This window comes from Amphiprion ocellaris, chromosome 17, assembly GCF_022539595.1.
Source record: "Amphiprion ocellaris isolate individual 3 ecotype Okinawa chromosome 17, ASM2253959v1, whole genome shotgun sequence".
Taxonomy (NCBI): domain Eukaryota; kingdom Metazoa; phylum Chordata; class Actinopteri; family Pomacentridae; genus Amphiprion; species Amphiprion ocellaris.
Genome location: NC_072782.1, coordinates 5,941,002 through 5,958,739, shown reverse-complemented (window position 1 = coordinate 5,958,739; position 17,738 = coordinate 5,941,002). Strand labels below are relative to the sequence as shown.

The window sequence follows — 17,738 nt, the reverse complement described above, 5'->3', positions numbered from 1 at the left end:
GTGACATCTTAACCGTTGTGTTGTCTCGTTTAGTCACTACTGGTTTATATTTCTTTTACAAAAGCGACAAGGGCGCCAGCAAGTCAGTATTTTAATGGAGCTAATAGGAAGCAGCTACAAAGGAGATAGTAAAAATGGCAGGTAAATGAAGTATTCTTTTATATGGACTTGAACTTAGCAGTTAAACTCCTTAAAGCAGGAGCTCTGGGGGTCCTGTTCTTCGGGAAAATTGTGTCAAACGCTTAATTTCATGCATTGTTGTAAATATTTATACACCAGTTGTGTTAATTTGTGGTCGGCCTTTCTTTAACTATGAAAACGAAAACACCAAAATTCAAAATATAATGGAATATAATGCAATGAGACTCTCAGGCATCCTTTATTGCTTTCAAATATTTATTTTCCTCTAGTTCAACATTTAGTAATGTAGCTCATATTATCCCAGCTGAGTCAACACACAGACTAAATTTACTCATCTGTTCTTGTTGGTGTCTTTTGTTTGGGGAAATAACTTCTTTGAATGCACATGTGACACCTATTTGTGTCGATGATAAATTTCTTTATTTGAATTAATTTGCAAACAAATTGAGTTTAACAGGTCATGTGTGTTTCAGCAAGATTTCTGCTCATGTTCAAATATTCAGAGCATGTATCTATGTTTGATATAGATTTAAGTATAAAGACTAGCCTGTGTCAGGGGATTTGTTGTTTCTATGAGGAAAGAAGTTTTGTAAAATAAAAGTCCTTTACTAGGGGGGTACGTATCACATTGGCCGTCCCTGAAATCTACACATATTTATATTCATGCCACTAATACAACAAAATTAAAAGAATCACAGAGTGGGTCAATATATAATTGTGGCACTTTTTGTAACATAGTTGACAGGTATCATAGTTGACATTTTTGCTGTTTTCAGGCCTAAAATCAACATGGCCACCTATAACCAAACACCACATGGCATTTTTACAGAAAGATTCTTCTAAATATTATATATACAATTGAGCAAAATTGAAATTGAAAATTATTTATAAAAATATTGTAGTAAAGCTGTTGACATGCCATAAATCCACACTTGACTCACACACTACTTTACATTAAATAAGTCAGAAAGCCTTGGAGTCTGGCCAGTCTTTTCTTCAGGAGGAAATGACATCATGTGGAGCAGGTCATGTGATCTGGAATTAACACACTTCATTGAGAGGTGTTTTTGTAATGGGTAACTTGGTTGAAAGTGATTTCTGGGACACAGATACAATTAGTTATTTTCCATATAAAATGTGATATATTGGCAAAAAAGAAAGATCTGTCATGATTATCTCAACTTAATGAAAAAAACACAATCAAAACATTTTTTGAATGAGCTCATTTTATTATAGTTTAGCTAATTAGAAGGTGGTTGTTATTAAATTGTGACAGTTATTTAGCTGACATTTTAGTGATTTCGAGTCATTTTTTATTAATAAGTGATTGTTTCCATAATAAATAATTATGGAATATGTAAAGACATGATCATAATGAACATGAAAAACATTAGTTTTTTTAACATTTAATAAAAATGTATGCAAGATATATCCCATGGACTTCAAAAGTCCCTCAATTATATATTGACCCAAGTGATTTATATTGAGCTAACTAAACTGACAAAGCATGGTGAAGCTATTTCTTTCTCTTCTTTAGGATGGAAGGTGTAGGAGAGTACACCTTCTCCACAGATACTAAGTATGTAGGAGAGATGAAAGATGGGATGTTCCATGGCAAAGGAGTGCTGCACTTTCCAAATGGAAGTAAATATGAAGCCGAATGGGAGAACGGCATCGCCAAACAGGTGAGGAGCTGTGCGTGTGTGTGTGTGTGTGTGTGTGTGTGTGTGTGTGTGTGTGTGTGTGTGTGTGTGTCTGCATGCATGTCAGAATGCATGCATCCACATGCATGCCCCTGTGTGTTTCAAATTGGTTATAGTTGATACTACATCTGGTCCCTCTTAGCAATCACTCACCGTTATTGTCGTAGTAATTAGGTTTCTCTCGTTTTTCCCTGTAAAAGATTTAGTCTCTTCTGCTCGGATGCAGTGTTTCATAGGCTTTGCCACAATGGCGATCGCTCCAATTATTATCATCATTGCAGATGCGGTTCATGTGAAATGATAGCAGCTCTGAACCATGACTAACCCTGGAACAGTCTATGCTGCACCTGCATTCTATGCCAGCCCAAGGAAATCTGCATCTATTCAAAACCAGACCGATAGCCATCCAATAATCCCAGAAATCCAAACTCTGGAAATTATATCTGGTAGCTCACAGTTCATTCTTCAGCTTTACCTCTTCCTTCAACCATGCCTCTCAGCCTGTGGGCTGACGTTCTCTGTTTGGTATATTCTCTGATTTTGGTGCTTTGAAATACTACAAATATCTCTCTGTGATATTTATTTTATTATTATTAATGCTTCTATGATCCTAACAAGCATTTCAAGGTATCGTGAGGCTATAAGAGGGAAATTCATTGTGTACATTAATGAACAAGATAGCCTAAAATTCTTGTAGGATAATTATTTTTCTTAACATTTTGTTATTTATGTGTAATGATTTCTTATATATCTTGTATAGTGAAACATTATCCAAATGTGCTAAAAAAGTAAAAGGAATATAACAAATGCGAACCTGGTGCAAGATAATGGAAATTCACTTGCATCATGTAGGGAAATCAGTGTTATTTGTCACACCTGTGCTTCTCCTGCAGTGAATGCAGTCTAAATATATACTGTGGAAAAGGTCTTTTACATAAAACTCATGTGATTCTGGCACACCAGCAAATTCCTCAATTTAATCTCTTCTCTTCTCTTCTCTTTGAATTTGTGTTTGATACTCTCCCAGCTAAGTATAGATCTGTGTTATCTATGTTATAAAATCTGAATTGATGGCATTTTTTGGTAACTGCAAAGCATACTGTCAGAACAGCATGGAAAATATTACAGTTATGAGTTCAGTACACAAATTACTGGACATTGTATGCTGTTTTAAAAAAATCTGTTTTCATTCTCAGTAATACACACACACACACACACACAGACACACACACACACACACACACACACACACACACACACACACACACACACACACACACACACACACACACACACACACACACACACACACACACACACACACACACACACACACACACACACACACACACACACACACACACAGTCTTTCAGTTCATCCAAGATACCAAAAGACATATTTTTCTGCTTTCCCCCAGCGATGCATATCTGCACAGACAGTTTTGGTTTTATCTGCTGAGGTTTGGAGATATCCATCTCTGAGAGTTCCTCCTCAACCCAAAGACAATGGAGGGAAATTTAAATTCTTTTGTGGGGCCGAAAGCACTGAAAATTGACATTTGAAAACCTCAACAGCGACTTATCTCGCCAGAAACCCCGTCTGGGCTTAGTAGGATAACCCCCAGACCTCGCATTTGATAGTTTTTACTGGAACTACTTTCTATCAAAGGAATCTTCCCAGTGAAACCCGTCACCAGTGAGGTCTGTGCATTATCTGGAGTAACAGGGGCATTTTTTCTGCTCTGGGGTTTTCGACATTTTTTTAAAAAAATGCTGTGAGGAGCACAAATGAAATTGTGTACTAGTTGCACAGGCAGATTATCCCAAATTTCTGGCATGAAAAGTTGAAACTACACGTCAAGATTACACTTGAGATGACTGGAAAGTAGGATTTTTTTGCCTTTCGAATGAGTTGACTTAATAATGAGGATGATTCACTGTGTTTCTCACTGTATTTCCTCCCAAGGGGTCATTTACGTTTGCTGATGGTCTGCAGTATCAGGAGAAGGACTGGGACTATTGTGATGGTTACGACAGGCGTTTCTACAGCGAGCGGTGCAACGGGCTCAGACCGGCAGGTTGGAATTTATTTATTTGCTTAAGTATTTGCTCATTTGGTCACATTACAAGTTCTCCTTAATCCCTCTATAAGCAAACACACGCATCATTTAGAGTGAATCCTTGAAATAAAACGCACTTCATAAGTTGAGAAAATCTGATAGTAAGAGGAGTACCACTAAAACCCATGAATGTGATAAGCACACAGTCTACAAAGTAAATTAATATAAGTTTCCTTGTAAGGTCTTAAATTCTTATCTCTCTATTGTTAGACTGAGTGCCTTTCCCACAAGGTAGAATAAGTTAGTTGACTGTGAGTTTTACCAAGCAAAGTTAGCAGGTGATCTTGTAACACTGCATCATAAGCCAAGGTTTATGTCCACCATTAGTCAGACAAATAGTTGGTGGAATGCAGAAGCCATTAGGATGGAACCCAGAATCTCCTTGGTGTGCAACAGCATTAACCACTAAGTCACTCCCCAAACTGTTGCTAATGTTGTTAATAGTTGTAACTGTCCATAAGACAATAATTCTGGAATTTCTGGTTTCAAGTTGGTTGTTGTTTTTTGTCGTTATTTCATAAATGTTTGAATTCATGTGATCATTAAAACTAATTGGAAGCATAATAAATAAGATGTTAAGAAAGATCAATGTACACCTTTAAAAACTGATGTTTGGCTAACAGTCTAATGCTGTTTTACCATGCTCATTTGATGTAATATGAAACAAGTCACATGACTGCAGTTTAGTTTAGGGTCATATGTTTGGATTGCGGGTCAGATACAATATAGCTGCAGAGGAAAACGCCAACATTGCCAGAGAGGAAAAGACAAGACCTAAAAAACCTAATTATTCTGCACGGTCTGAGAGACACACACAGTAACTGTGACTTATAAGTTTTATTTTGTTTCATATTTGTTGCCATTATTTGTTGAAGTGTGTTGTATGGACGGTTTAATACAGCGTTGTCGTAAGCTAGCATGTGGGACCCGTCTAACGACAGATAACTAGCTTGAAAGATTTTTTGGAATCTGTCTAATTAGAGACATTTTTGTGAAATTTTGTGTATTTCCGAAATGTTTGTATGTCATTTATTTTCATTTTCACGGTGTCGGCTGACTGAAGAGCAAATAAATGTTGAAAGACATCCGTATGATGCGTGGCCTTCTATACATCACACCGGAGTAGTTACAATAGTTGAAAAAGAGAATGATAAAACCATTCAATGCAAAACAACCATTGTGTTCATACAGGAGAATCTCAGATGTCTGATGTTCATCCTCCAAGAGTCATTCCTGATGGATGTTACGACTGTGGAGACGGTTTCTATGACCCCAAAACAAGAGTCGTCACTTCCTACACTGGCAGATTCCTGAGGAATGCAGGTGAGACAGAAAACATGCTGTTTAAAGAATCTGTTATACCAAAGATAGTTGGCCTGTCTGAGACATGGCTTCATTTAATATATTTCTTGCCTCGACTATACTTACAGTGTGAGGTGAATAAAAGTAGTAGTCCACAGTCCACATATAAAGTAGCGTTAACTGCATCAACCTGAAAATCCTACTTTTTTTACTGTTTGCATCCCTTTTGTTTGTGCACATTTCTTTCCATCAACCTAATGCCAAATTGGTTCCATCAGAATGTTGAGTAATATCCAGGCATCGTAATCTGCTGTGCCAAGGTCAATTGCAAAGATGGAAGTCAAGAGCAAACACAAATTTCCATTTCAAATTATGTACACAACTTCTTACGTCCAGCGAAGCACCTTTCAGTGATGGATTGCTGTGTGTGAAATGTATTTATTTAGAAACTGAATAAAGCAGCACCATTAGTTTCTATAATTGACCATGACTAGAAACAATGTTCATTCCAGCAATCATGTTGCTGTTGATGTAATCTCTGTTTTGAAACTGCAACACACGGCTGCTTTAGTATGTCTGCAGACAACATGAATTTGGCACCTAATGTTGTTGGAGTGTTTGGTGGAGTTCTTGAATGTAGACTCCTTAAGTCATGTTGCTCCAAGATATAAACATAAGGAGACACAGAGTCTGAAAATGCGGGATTATTTAAGGAGGGAAATGTTCAGGAAGTTGTGTTCCAACAATACATGTGTAAAATTATGTCTACCTTTTAACAACTTGACTTCTGCAAACAAACAATAAGACAAGAATCAAATAAAAGAAAGACTTAAAGACTGGTTAAAGGGGGTTGTGAGTCCATGAGCTGTACTCACAACCCGGAACATCTGCTGATCATGTCTAGACACAGGTGGTGGATGAGCAGTGATGTAGAGTGATACTGAGGAAACTGAAGGTGGAGGAGGGTTGATTGATCTGTCAAATGGCAGCTGATAGCAATAGAAAAAGGAACAGCTGACTTCAAAGTGACTGGGTCAGAGGCACAGAAGGAGGAATGCACTCAGAGAATGTAAATAAATAGTTTTAGATAGTATTCCTGATTGTATTTTGACTTGAAGCTTTGCTGAAGCTACTTTCAAGCAAGGTCAAAGTCCATCCATCCATCCATCCATCCATCCATCCATCCATCCGTTATCTATACACCGCTTAATCCTCATTAGGGTCGTGGGGAGCTGGAGTCTATCCCAGCTGACTTAGGGTGAAGACAGAGGACACCTGGACGGCAACAGTGACGGTGCGCATTGCTCTTCACAGAACAGGAATCTGGCAAAAAGCCATAGACTGAGCAGCAGGTATACCATCGCCTCGATGTCCTCCATTGTTGTGTTGCATTTGTGTCGCATACAAATGATGCTAAGGGACTTCAGGGCCACCGTGCTATGACGACTCCACCCACCATGAGGTGGTACTCAATTGTAATGGAAAACGACCTAAACCGAGTAGGTGCTAGCGGAAAAGCGCATTTATACAGACAAACAATCACACTCGCATTCACACTTACAGAAAATTTAGAGCTACCAATTAACCTGAGCATGTTTTTGGACTGTGGGAGGAAACCCACACATGTACAGGGAGAACATGCAAACTCCATGCAGAAAGATCCTGGGAAGGCCGGGGCGCAAACCAGGGATCTTCTAGCTGCAAGGCGAAAGTGCTAACCACCAAGTCACTGTGCAGCCAAAGGTCAAAGTCTTGTATTGAATTTGTTTGAGGGAGGACCACTTTTTCCTTGCCCTTTTTTAAACTACAACTCTGAGATCATACAGCGAGGCTATAAGAGGAAAGTATTTATAAGAATGAACCCATAAAGCAATATTAAATGCATTATCTCTGTATTTTCTGATGTGAGATTACTGCCGCATGTCATATGATAAGCACGTTGATAAGGCAAAAGCAGCAATTTCAAAAGTTTTTTTTTCTTTTGTTATTTGTCAAGAGTGGAAAATTGAAGACACATTTTTCCACTGAGTGAGTGCCCAGTCTGGAAGTCCTGATTTGAAGTGGATGCAGTTTGTCAGGTGTCCAGATAGCAATTCCTAAATTCTGACATCCTCCGCTCATCATGTCTCCCAGCACTTTTTACATCACTACACAATGCCAGATAGTTAGATAATGTTAGACGAGGGATGGCAATGTGGAGATGTTCTCAGCAGTGGTGAGAAGTATTCAGATTTTATACTTATGGGAAAGTAGCACTACTACCACACTGTACAAATACTCAAGTAGCAGTACAAAAGTATTTGCATCAAACTGCACCTAATTGTTTAGAGGGGAAAATACTCACTATGCAGAATGTTTCATTTCAGAATAATATTATTTGATTCTAATTATTGATGCACTGACATATAAAAAAATAGTTTCACTGCTGTTGAGGGTGAAGTTGATTTACATATAAAGCTCCCAATAAAGTGTAAATGTATATTAAACTAAACTAAACTAATTAAACTAGTAATATCGTATTATATTTTGTATTATAAGTATGCAAAGTAACTACTAGTTAAAGTTATCAAATATATGTGGTGATGCGAAAAGTGCAGTGTTTACCTCTGGATTGTAGTTAAGTCGAAGTATCATGTAGAAGAAAAATGGAAACACTCCATAAAATTACAAGTAACTGAAAATTCTAGCTATATATAGTATTTTAGTAAATCTATTTAGTTACTTTGCTCCACTGGTCATCAGCTAGTCTGTCTGCCATTTTGGTCCAGATTGGAATATCTCAACAGCTACTGAATGAATTGTCATGAAACTTTTTACAAGCATTCTTGGTCCCCAGCAGGTGAACCATGCTGACCTCAGTGACCCTCTGTCTTTATAGAGCTGGTATCTTGGCTGTAGAGTCTGTAGTCTTGTGATCTTCTAACTGAACATGCACTGCACAGTATCTTAACAAACTACTGAGATGCAAACTCTTGCAGAACACTTGAAATGTTGGTTTTAATTTTAGAAACACACCAAACATTCAAAACAGGCTTTTTCTGGTATCCTTTCACTGTTAAATAAGACAAAGTCCAGCCTCAGCAGCTGGATTCTCCTCTAATCATTTCCAAACCTGTTTTATTTTATATATATACATATATATACATATATATATATATATATATATATATATATATATATATATATATATATATATAAAAAATAAATAAATAAATAAATAATTTTATTATTTTTTTTTTTTACATCACAAATGCAAACATATGATTCCTGGCAGAACTTAACGTATGACTCATACGCTCCCTAAGGTAGAAATGTATTTTAGGGCAGAATATTTGTATTCGGATGAACTACTTGCAACATAATACAGATTAGTTCCACAAGCACGCAAATCTCATTTACATAAGTGTAGAGTCAGAAGACCCACATCCTCGCCAGATGTCATCAGCATGTGTAAGAGGACAAAAATATGTTTTGCGATCCTTTCCTTGATGTGAGTTGTTCATCATCATTACAGTTCTGGTATTGATCAGTGGAATGATGGAGGGTAAGAGATATGAGGGAGGACAAGAAGACAGGATAAGAAGGAAAGACTTTTTTTTCAAATGAGATGAAAAAGAAGAGGAACTGAACACTTCCAACTATACTCTGACTCTGTTTTCATTTAGATAAATGTGGAGTAAAACAGGAACTGTTTAATTGATGAGGGCCTTTTATTTTGGCAGTGTTCATGTGCATGTGTGCGGAGGGATGTGCTCTCTATGTGGCTAGTGCTACATACACTATTTAAGCCCATGTGCTGTCGCTTTTGTCTTGGTGCACAATTCTTGAGAAGAATGCTCCTGTATCCTGTATGGATTTATTTTCAACCCCGGGAGGTGAAGGCATATTTGTCAGAGTGGGTGTGAAGACTGAATTTATTGCCTCGTGGCTTCCGCCCAGGATGAGGACCACGAGGATGATGGGACACGGGGAAGACCCACCCTCCCAGTTGGGACGTTTGCTGTGGCAAGAAAGAGGAAGGAGCTCCCCATGTAGCTGTGGGCAAGGGAAGACTGAACCAGCGAAGACAAAGACTCATATTTACAAAAGCTGCAGAAAAGATGCGTATGGAATTGTTTTAACCCCAGATGACTGACGTTACACCCCCTGGAACTGCATGTTGTTGCTAGGAAATATCAGGATAAACTTGAATTACCGGCCAAAACGGACCTTTTGTGAAGTCCTGCCCTCCGTAGTTACTGTTGCTAACTTGGACAAACAGTCCGCCTTGGAAAAGTGCCAAATAGCAAAACAATAGGATCTGCTGCTAATATTCCCCAAGAGGTTATAGGTTATTTTTGGATTTCTTGTCATCAACGCCTGCATGTATGGACGGATTTTTCAAGAATACTGGTGCCCGATGTAGAAATGTTGACTGACAGAGGAAATCAAAAGTGGTGTGAGTAGATGCTAATCAAGGGTTCAAGAGTAAGTTCTGACATCCGAATACAGCTGTCTGTCTGCTCTCATTTTCAACAGTGAACCTCTATATACCCTTCAACTACAAGAAGAGGTGAATAACACTGATCAATTTATTACAATGCATTGTTCTGTGGGACAACCTTGGATCCTGGCATTCATGTGGATGTCACTTTGATACGTATCACCTACCAAAACTCTGTTCTAGTTGAAGCACATTCCCTTAACCCGCCTGTTGTCTTCATTTGCAGGCACCAAAAAATATTGTTTCCTTGTCTGAAAAAAAATCCAAATATTCAGCAAAAAATTCCCCAAATTTCTGAAAATTTGCAAAATCTTCAGGAAAAAATTCCAATAATTCCTTAAAAGTTTCCCTTCAAAGGTTTATTTTTAGAAAATCCCCCAAATTTGGAAAGAAAATTCTTGTAAATATTTTTTAAAAATGAGTAAAAATCTTCCAAAAAAAATCCTAAAAATATCTAAAGTGATTACATATATATCAGTAAAACTTCAAATATTTTCTTTAAGAACATTCACATAAAAATCTACCAAAATACAGCGAAATTCATGGATTTTGGTTGATTTTTTTTGTGAATGTTCTTAAGAAACATTTTTAACATTTCTTTTTTCCACCAAAAAATGTTCAAACATTTCCCAAGAATGTTGAAAATGTGGACATCAGAAGTTTCACTGTGAAAATATATATTTTTTCCCACATTTTGAAACTTGAAAATGGGTCAATTTTGACCCACAGGACAACACAAGGGTTAAAGGCAGTGTGCCTTGCCATGCTTCTAAAACTGCTCAAGGACGACTCGACAAACACTAAGAGCCTAAGGCATTGACCTAGAACACAACCAGAACCCAATCTGATCACGCATCCAGGGAACATGCTGGAACACCCTCCACCCTGCAACCCACAGGGTCCAACTTGGTGCCAGGCTCTACCCCATGTCCTGTGTCCATGTTCTGATGGTTCAGAGCTGTTTTCCTGGCATAAGCAGGACCTACAGAATGTTAGGCAGGTGATTGTAATGTTGTGGCTGATTGGTTTACACACATAGAAATAACTGATAACCTTTCTATGAATTGCTGTATCTGAGGTGAAAGAGGAGGTCAGCCAAGAGTAGAGTTGGTTGTTTGTTCCTCAAGCCTGATAGGAAACCTCAAACCATTTCCCAAATGGGAGTCACCATGGATAAATGTGTGTGCCAAATAATTGTAGTACAAACAATGACAACAATAATCAGATGCACGACCCTGACTTACGGCCTGTTCAGCGTTTGAGACACCAATGTACAGTAAAAAGTTGAAAGTGATTCTGATTGTTAATGGTTCACTGAGCCAAGCCCACAAAAACACACCGCAAACATCATTTTACTCATTGATTTTAGGGAAAAACTAGGAGTATTTGCATGGAGTAGAGAAGTCATGACTGTAGGTGTTGAACTAAAAGACTCTGCAAGCTGAGGGAGAGAGATTTCTAACTGATCTTTTCAGTGCCGACCCACTGGGCTGGCATCGCTTGTTCTTTCCTGCATCGTTGTTTAGGAGCAAATTGTCTTGAAAAACAATCTTCTCCCTAAATTGTCCATTAAATTCGTTTTCCGATTAACTTTAAGTGAAAAACTGCAGTTACCTCCAGAATCATGTGTTAGTTGATATCTACAACACCACATTTAAGGAGCTGCTCACTGGGGTTTCAGAGGTGGGGTTCCAGATCATCATCCAAACCAACATTTCAGTGATTGGTGCAGCTCCCTTATGCTGGACCCAGTAAGAGGACTTTTTTTGTGTGACGATACCACAAGACAAGTAAGAAGAAGGGAGTTTGGAAGGCAAGCAGGATCAACAGGAATTAGACAGGTCACTTGGTTGCAAAACTACCTCCTTAAGACGAAAAAAGTTCCAGTTTACTTCCACAGGAATATGCCATTAACTATTACTCTGCAGCTTTTCAATCTCCTTAACTCATCTGTCACATAATGGGTAAACCAGGTGATGTGAAAAGAAGAAAAGGAGAACATGTCAGTGCACACACACTTGTTCAGCAGCAGATAGTATAATAGATGGCAGACTGATCCATCTTTGTCTTCTAATTGTAATTTAAAAAAAGATCTGAGCAGCTGATTATTTGTGTCTTGCTAAATACCTTTGCATTGCATAAATATGGCAGAAGCAAAAACACTTTTGTCTTCATCATTGCTGGTAGACATCAGGTGCGAATCCAACTCAGGGAATTAAGATGAAATTGAGATGGTTTATAGGAAGGACAGTTAGATAAAAGGCTTTTTTTTCCACAAGGGTTGGCCATTGTCTAAACACAAATAACAGAACACCATTTCACATACTGCTCGTTAAACAGCTAATGAAGTTCAGGAATTCAGATCGGAGATGTGGCTTGATTTAGCTTTTTAGATTTAATTTCCATTTTTATTTTGATGAGAGCATTACAACAAACATGTGGTTCCACCTCAGTGTGTCCCAACCAGCCCTGCTTAATTAAAGCCAAAAGACTACAGCACCAGGAAGTGATTACCGTTAAATCTGAAATACAAATCACATAATCAACAAGCTAAATATTACAAATACAAGCGACTCAAGAGGTTATTTTTATCTGCGCTCCCACACACTTGCAGAGACATACAATAGTACTTTAATTTGTCAGCACTGATGAAGATTGCTCAAGTTTGGAGGTACAATCTAACACATTTGCATTACTCTATGAAACTGCAATTAAAAACAGAATAAGGGAAAAAGATGCATAGGCCACATCTGCACAATCAAACCTCCACCACTGCCTGATTGAATATGTTCTGCTATTACAAACAAACACACACACATCGCTTGTGTATACTGTGTTCTCTCTTGGCAAGCTCAGATGGGGCCATGTGTTGCCATATTATGTGTAGCACTTTCCTGTTTCTGGGAGAACTGCTTCCATTTGAAACTCGGCACAGAGGGAGCTCCACACTGAAAACATTCCACTGCCAAGCAAAACACCTCTGGTGACCAAACCACGGCTCCCCTCCCTTTGTCCCCGTCCAGTCGAGGTGTTTCACAGACAGATACGATCAGCTGGGGCGCTGGGGAGTGGAACATATCCTCACACTGCCTTCCCTCAATACTCTCATTTTTCAAACATGTTCGGGACAAATTTTCACCGTAAAACAGGATTCACATGTTAAATCCTGTCAAATGTGGCAGATGGATTAATAACTGTAAAGATCAATATCTCTCTTTAAAAGCCAGAAACCCGGAAAACCACCACTGTTTTCTGTGATATGTGTCATCAAGACGCAAAACCACCGGCTGATCTGCTGACTGAATTGGAGACAGATGACTTCTACATGTTTGAATGTTTCTTTGAGTGTTCACATTTAGTTCTATTTCGCTGCAGCGCCTCCACTTAGAAACCACACATTATGATCCTGTAAGTCCACTAAGTCGAGCCTCTGGTCAGTGTCAGCGGGGCAGCTCCAGGATTTGGTGTCTTAATAACATCTCTGAGTCACAGTTCTCATGTTTCTGTGAATTTTAAAGAAAACCTGCTTCTATTTCACCATCAAATCCAGCAGAACTTAATCCTCTCTTATGCAAATCACCATGGTAGAGGAGTTTTGCTGTGAGTAATTAAGCCTGTGTGTATGTCTTTGTATACGTGTATGTCTCTGTGTGTGTGTGTGTTAAATCACTGCCATTAGGCTGGAAGGAAACACTTTTCCCTCCGAGTGTATTTTAAGGATTAAGATAAACAGACTTTAACAAGGTGCCATTATCGCTTCCACACACTCTCTCTCCTGTGTACGTTACACAAAGGTCGTTCATGCAGGTTGCTGGTCCAGATGGATACCAACAAGGAAACTGCTAAAGTGTGTGAATTCAGAACCTTATTGAAGATTAAGGTGCATGAAAAGTTGTTCTGAAATTTGCTTTACAGATATGGTGTAACACTCTCATACTCCAACCTGGGAAAAGTCATTCACACACTTATTTTCTCCAGCCTTGACCACTGTAACTCCTTCTTTTTTCCAAAACTCACGCTCTCACCTCCAGTTATATCAGAATGCAGCGGTTTGGCTTTTTACCTGGTTGTTTCTCTCCACTGGCTCTGAGTTTGTTAGAAGTTGATTTTAAAGTTTTACCGATCACTTTTAAAACATGTCTGTTGCCCAAAGCTACATCACAGAAATGTTGACCACATATGAAAGGACTTGCAGCCTTAGATGCTCAGGTGGGGCCCTTCTGGCTGTTCAAATGTCGAGACTTAAATCTGAAGGTGACCGTGTTTACCTCTGGAACAACCTTCCTGAGGACATAAGGCTCACAGAATTAGCGACTTCTTTTAAATCGCTTTTTTTCCCACAACATTTTATAAACCTGTGATTTCATCTTTTTATTATTTTTGAGTAGGGATATCCGATAACATCAGCCCAATATTGGAATAAAAATGAAATTGAGAGTTGGACAATATCGGCATATCGGTTATTGGCAAAAAAGCCAATATCAGACATCGCTACTTTTGTGGGTTATTGTTGCATTTCTCATTTTGTTTGTATGTATTTATGGTAACATGCTGCTTTTTGTGTCATTTTTCTTCTTGTTTTACCTTTATATTAATTTTTCCTCGCTATTCGGGTATTGTTTTTAAAGCTGTTACATAAATATATAAATATATGAAGCTGTTATTCTGTTTTCTGTCTGTTTAACTGCAATGTCTCAGTCCTATCTAGAAATGACTGACTAGGGCTGCACAGTATATAATTTCAGCTTCAGCATTATGATAGTTAGCCACATCCCTTGAAGTACGATGTGAAATAAGTCAAATTAACTCTAACACATTGGGCTACAACGTTTTTTTGTTGTTTTACACAAAAAGAACACTTGGCCGGTTCTCATTTTCCATGACCAATCTCCAAAAAGAAATCTGTCTGATAGAACACAATTTACTCTCTATGAAGTATTCTTGGATGCATTGGAGTGTTTTTTAAAACTTTATTTACAAGAAAATGAGTTTGTTGACATGGAGGTTCCACATGTTCTCAGCAAAACGAGCCAGGAACAGGAGAAGAAGATTTGGTTGCAAAAAGAAACTCATCAGTCAGTTGTATGGAAATGTTTTGGCTTAAGAGAGGTTGTTTTCATGAGAAATAGGTATTCTGTCTTACAGTTGTTGCCCCTACACAAGACAACTTAACTGGTGTGTTTGATCATTTATCAGCACCACAGAGCTCTGTATGAGGAGTACAAAGCCAGATCTGATGGCATCCAAAGCAAAAAGATGCTTCTGACAGTGTATGAAAAGGTTCAGAATGGCTTTTTTGTAAATAATTTCTTATTTTTGATGTAGATGCTTCACGCTACAAAATCAACCTAATCATTCAAGAATTAATAATTCTTTGCCAATACAGTTATGTAAGTCATCTGAGGAAAATTCTTGTATTTTTTATATAGCAGAAAAACAAAATATTGCATTTTTTCCCCCACCATCCAGCAGCCCTAGCTTACTGTTAAATCTAAATGACAGCAATGTCCTGCTGCCCTCAGACTGCAGGAAACACACGAGCCACCTGTGCCCTCAGATAACTCAAGGTGCCAATTACACGTGACTTAAATCCCGGGATAAACGCTGCTATACAATCTGAAGAGGGCGGAATTACAGCAAATATGAAAACGTCCCAATCTAATTATCATTAAGGCCGGTTGCGGGTTGTGGTTAATTGAGGTCAGCGTGTTTCATGGCAACACAATGATGGGATATAGGCTCCAATAATTACCTTTTCTGCGTGCGAGTGCGCCACAAAGACTCGGTGCTAAATGTTTGCCGTGGCAGCTGTCCTCGTGTCCGGTGCGTTCAATTGACCTCGGAGCAGGTAGAAAAGCAGACGGAGGAAGAGAGCAGAGCCTGGAGGGAGTACGGCGGGGGGAGGTGGGCAGGCTATGTACTTGAAGTGGCTGTTAGTGTTGACGCCCATCGCTGGCAATTACGCACAATCAGTCCGAGAGCCGCAGACCTGCTCCTCGGTACAATGGAGCCCCAGCGAGCAGTGCAACCTGGGAGTGAGGCCCCCGCGAGCCGCTCAAGTGCGTGCAGCTGCGCGCGCTCCAGAGAAAGCTCACTTCCCCCGCAATTAGCTCCTCGTTTCACTTTCTGACAACGAAAAACGGGTTTATTATCGGCTCCTCTGGCAGCCTTTGGGGTTTAAAAAGAAGAAGAAAAAAAGAGTCCATTTTTGTGGAGGTTATTATTTATCGGTGTCTGAAGTGGCTCTGAGAAGTTATTTTCTGCTAATTGTTGGGCTTATCTTGCTTTGACGAATTTACCCCGAGACTTGAATAATGGCACTTCAGCGCCTCACACCCCACAAATGACCTGCGGTTTAATTATGCACGTTGTTAGACGTTTGATTTAAACGCTTTAAGTGAGTTCAACACAAATGAGTGCAGTGTGTGTGTGTGTGTGTGTGTGTGTGTGTGTGTGTGTGTGTGTGTGTGTGTGTGTGTGTGTGTGTGTGTGTGTGTGTTCGAATTTGAGCTTTGGTTAAACAACTACATAAACACTTTCAATCCACACTTTGTTTCCAGTAATATTAACTAAACTATTGTCATTGTTCAAGTGCAATATTTCTCGTGCAATACATGTGTTTACTTTCAGTTCATTTTCTGTTAATCTTTCTTGTTTTTAGTATACAGTTTACATCTTGTACTTGTTATTTTATTTTCTAGTTGATTTTTCTTATTTTTTCTAGACATTTCACACAAACACTTTTAGAAACTTTGCATTTTGTACTTTGCATTCTTTGTTTTTTCTGTTTTACTACTAACCTCTGTGTAATTGTGTATATTCCACTAACCATTGTTTATTGTATTGTACTCTGGCAAAATGATTTCCTCCAGGATGAATAAAGCTGATCTTATCTTAAAATTCTCAATATTACCAATAGAATTTTTCTTCCAGATGACTGTGAACATGAGTGGATTGTGCGGACTTGTCCGAAGACCTGGGATGAGCTTGTTGGTGTTGATCCTGAAAAATCTGTTGTAACCAGATCTGAAGAAGGAAACATTAGAAAATAAACTGCACTTTGACTATAAGAAATTATTTTTTTGTTTGTTTTTGTATAAGACACAAAATCAAAAGAAAGTGTTTGTTGATATTATTCCATTTAATCTTTATTCCCATTTGCTATATATACGTTCTAGAAGGTGCTGTGGCTGCCTTTCAGTGCGTTTATCTTAATTTCCATAATAGTGTGCGTGGATGTGTTTTTGAGAAATAGAAGTAAAAGGATTTACATTCAATTTCAGACAACGTAGTCTATATCCAGGCATTCTTCCAATTTGATTAAGTTTTTCACTTTAGTTGCTATGATTGTGAAATCATCATATCGGATACGCCTACCACCCAGAAACATTCATTCTAAATAGGCACTCAGTCTCCAACTGGGTCAAAAATCTAATATATGCTGTCCAACCCACTGTGCTATTTTTATTTTAACCTTATGACAAATTTCCCTTCCGTGTCACAAAACTGATTTGGTTGCAATTAAACAATGAGCTGCGATGCAAACAGTGTGGAATCCTGTTTGTTTAACACAAATACACTGTTAGTGTGTGTTTAGAGGGTGCAGTTTTGATTCCAGATAGTGAGCTGTCAATAAAAAGCTGAGTGAAAACTATGTATGCCACATAATATCTAGAACTAATATGAAGGGTGCTAATCTGCTGAGTGAAATTCTGTTTTCTTTAACAGAACTTTACAAGATGACATTTGAAAATGCCATCATTAAATAACATGAATAATGCATAGAGTTTTTTAAAGGCACCGGCAAATGGGATCTCTCCCATGATGCACTCCTTTCCAAACTCACATTCAACAATGAACACAATTAACTACAAATTTAAGCGCAAATTCATACGCACAATGAAAAACAACAATAAACATGCAGTGAAGATACAGTAAATCATAATGATTATTAAAAACGCACATGGCATTTGCAGGTACTTTATTGAT

At 38.4% G+C, this 17,738-nt stretch overlaps 1 protein-coding gene across 2 annotated transcripts; it reads left to right on the top strand.

The window, feature by feature from the left end:
- Positions 1–7: 7 nt before the first annotated feature.
- morn5 (MORN repeat containing 5) lies at positions 8–16,823 on the top strand. 2 transcript variants are annotated; one of them, XM_023278170.3, is made up of 5 exons: positions 8–141; positions 1,679–1,826; positions 3,811–3,922; positions 5,156–5,287; positions 16,683–16,823. In XM_023278170.3, the coding sequence occupies exons 1-5, from the start codon at positions 95–97 to the stop codon at positions 16,799–16,801; spliced, it is 558 nt and encodes a 185-aa protein (XP_023133938.2). In that variant the 5' UTR covers positions 8–94; the 3' UTR covers positions 16,802–16,823. The 2 variants fall into 2 exon arrangements, with proteins under 2 accessions (XP_023133938.2, XP_054875061.1); XM_055019086.1 differs by lacking the exon at positions 16,683–16,823 and adding an exon at positions 6,487–7,610.
- The last annotated feature ends 915 nt before the right edge of the window (positions 16,824–17,738 follow it).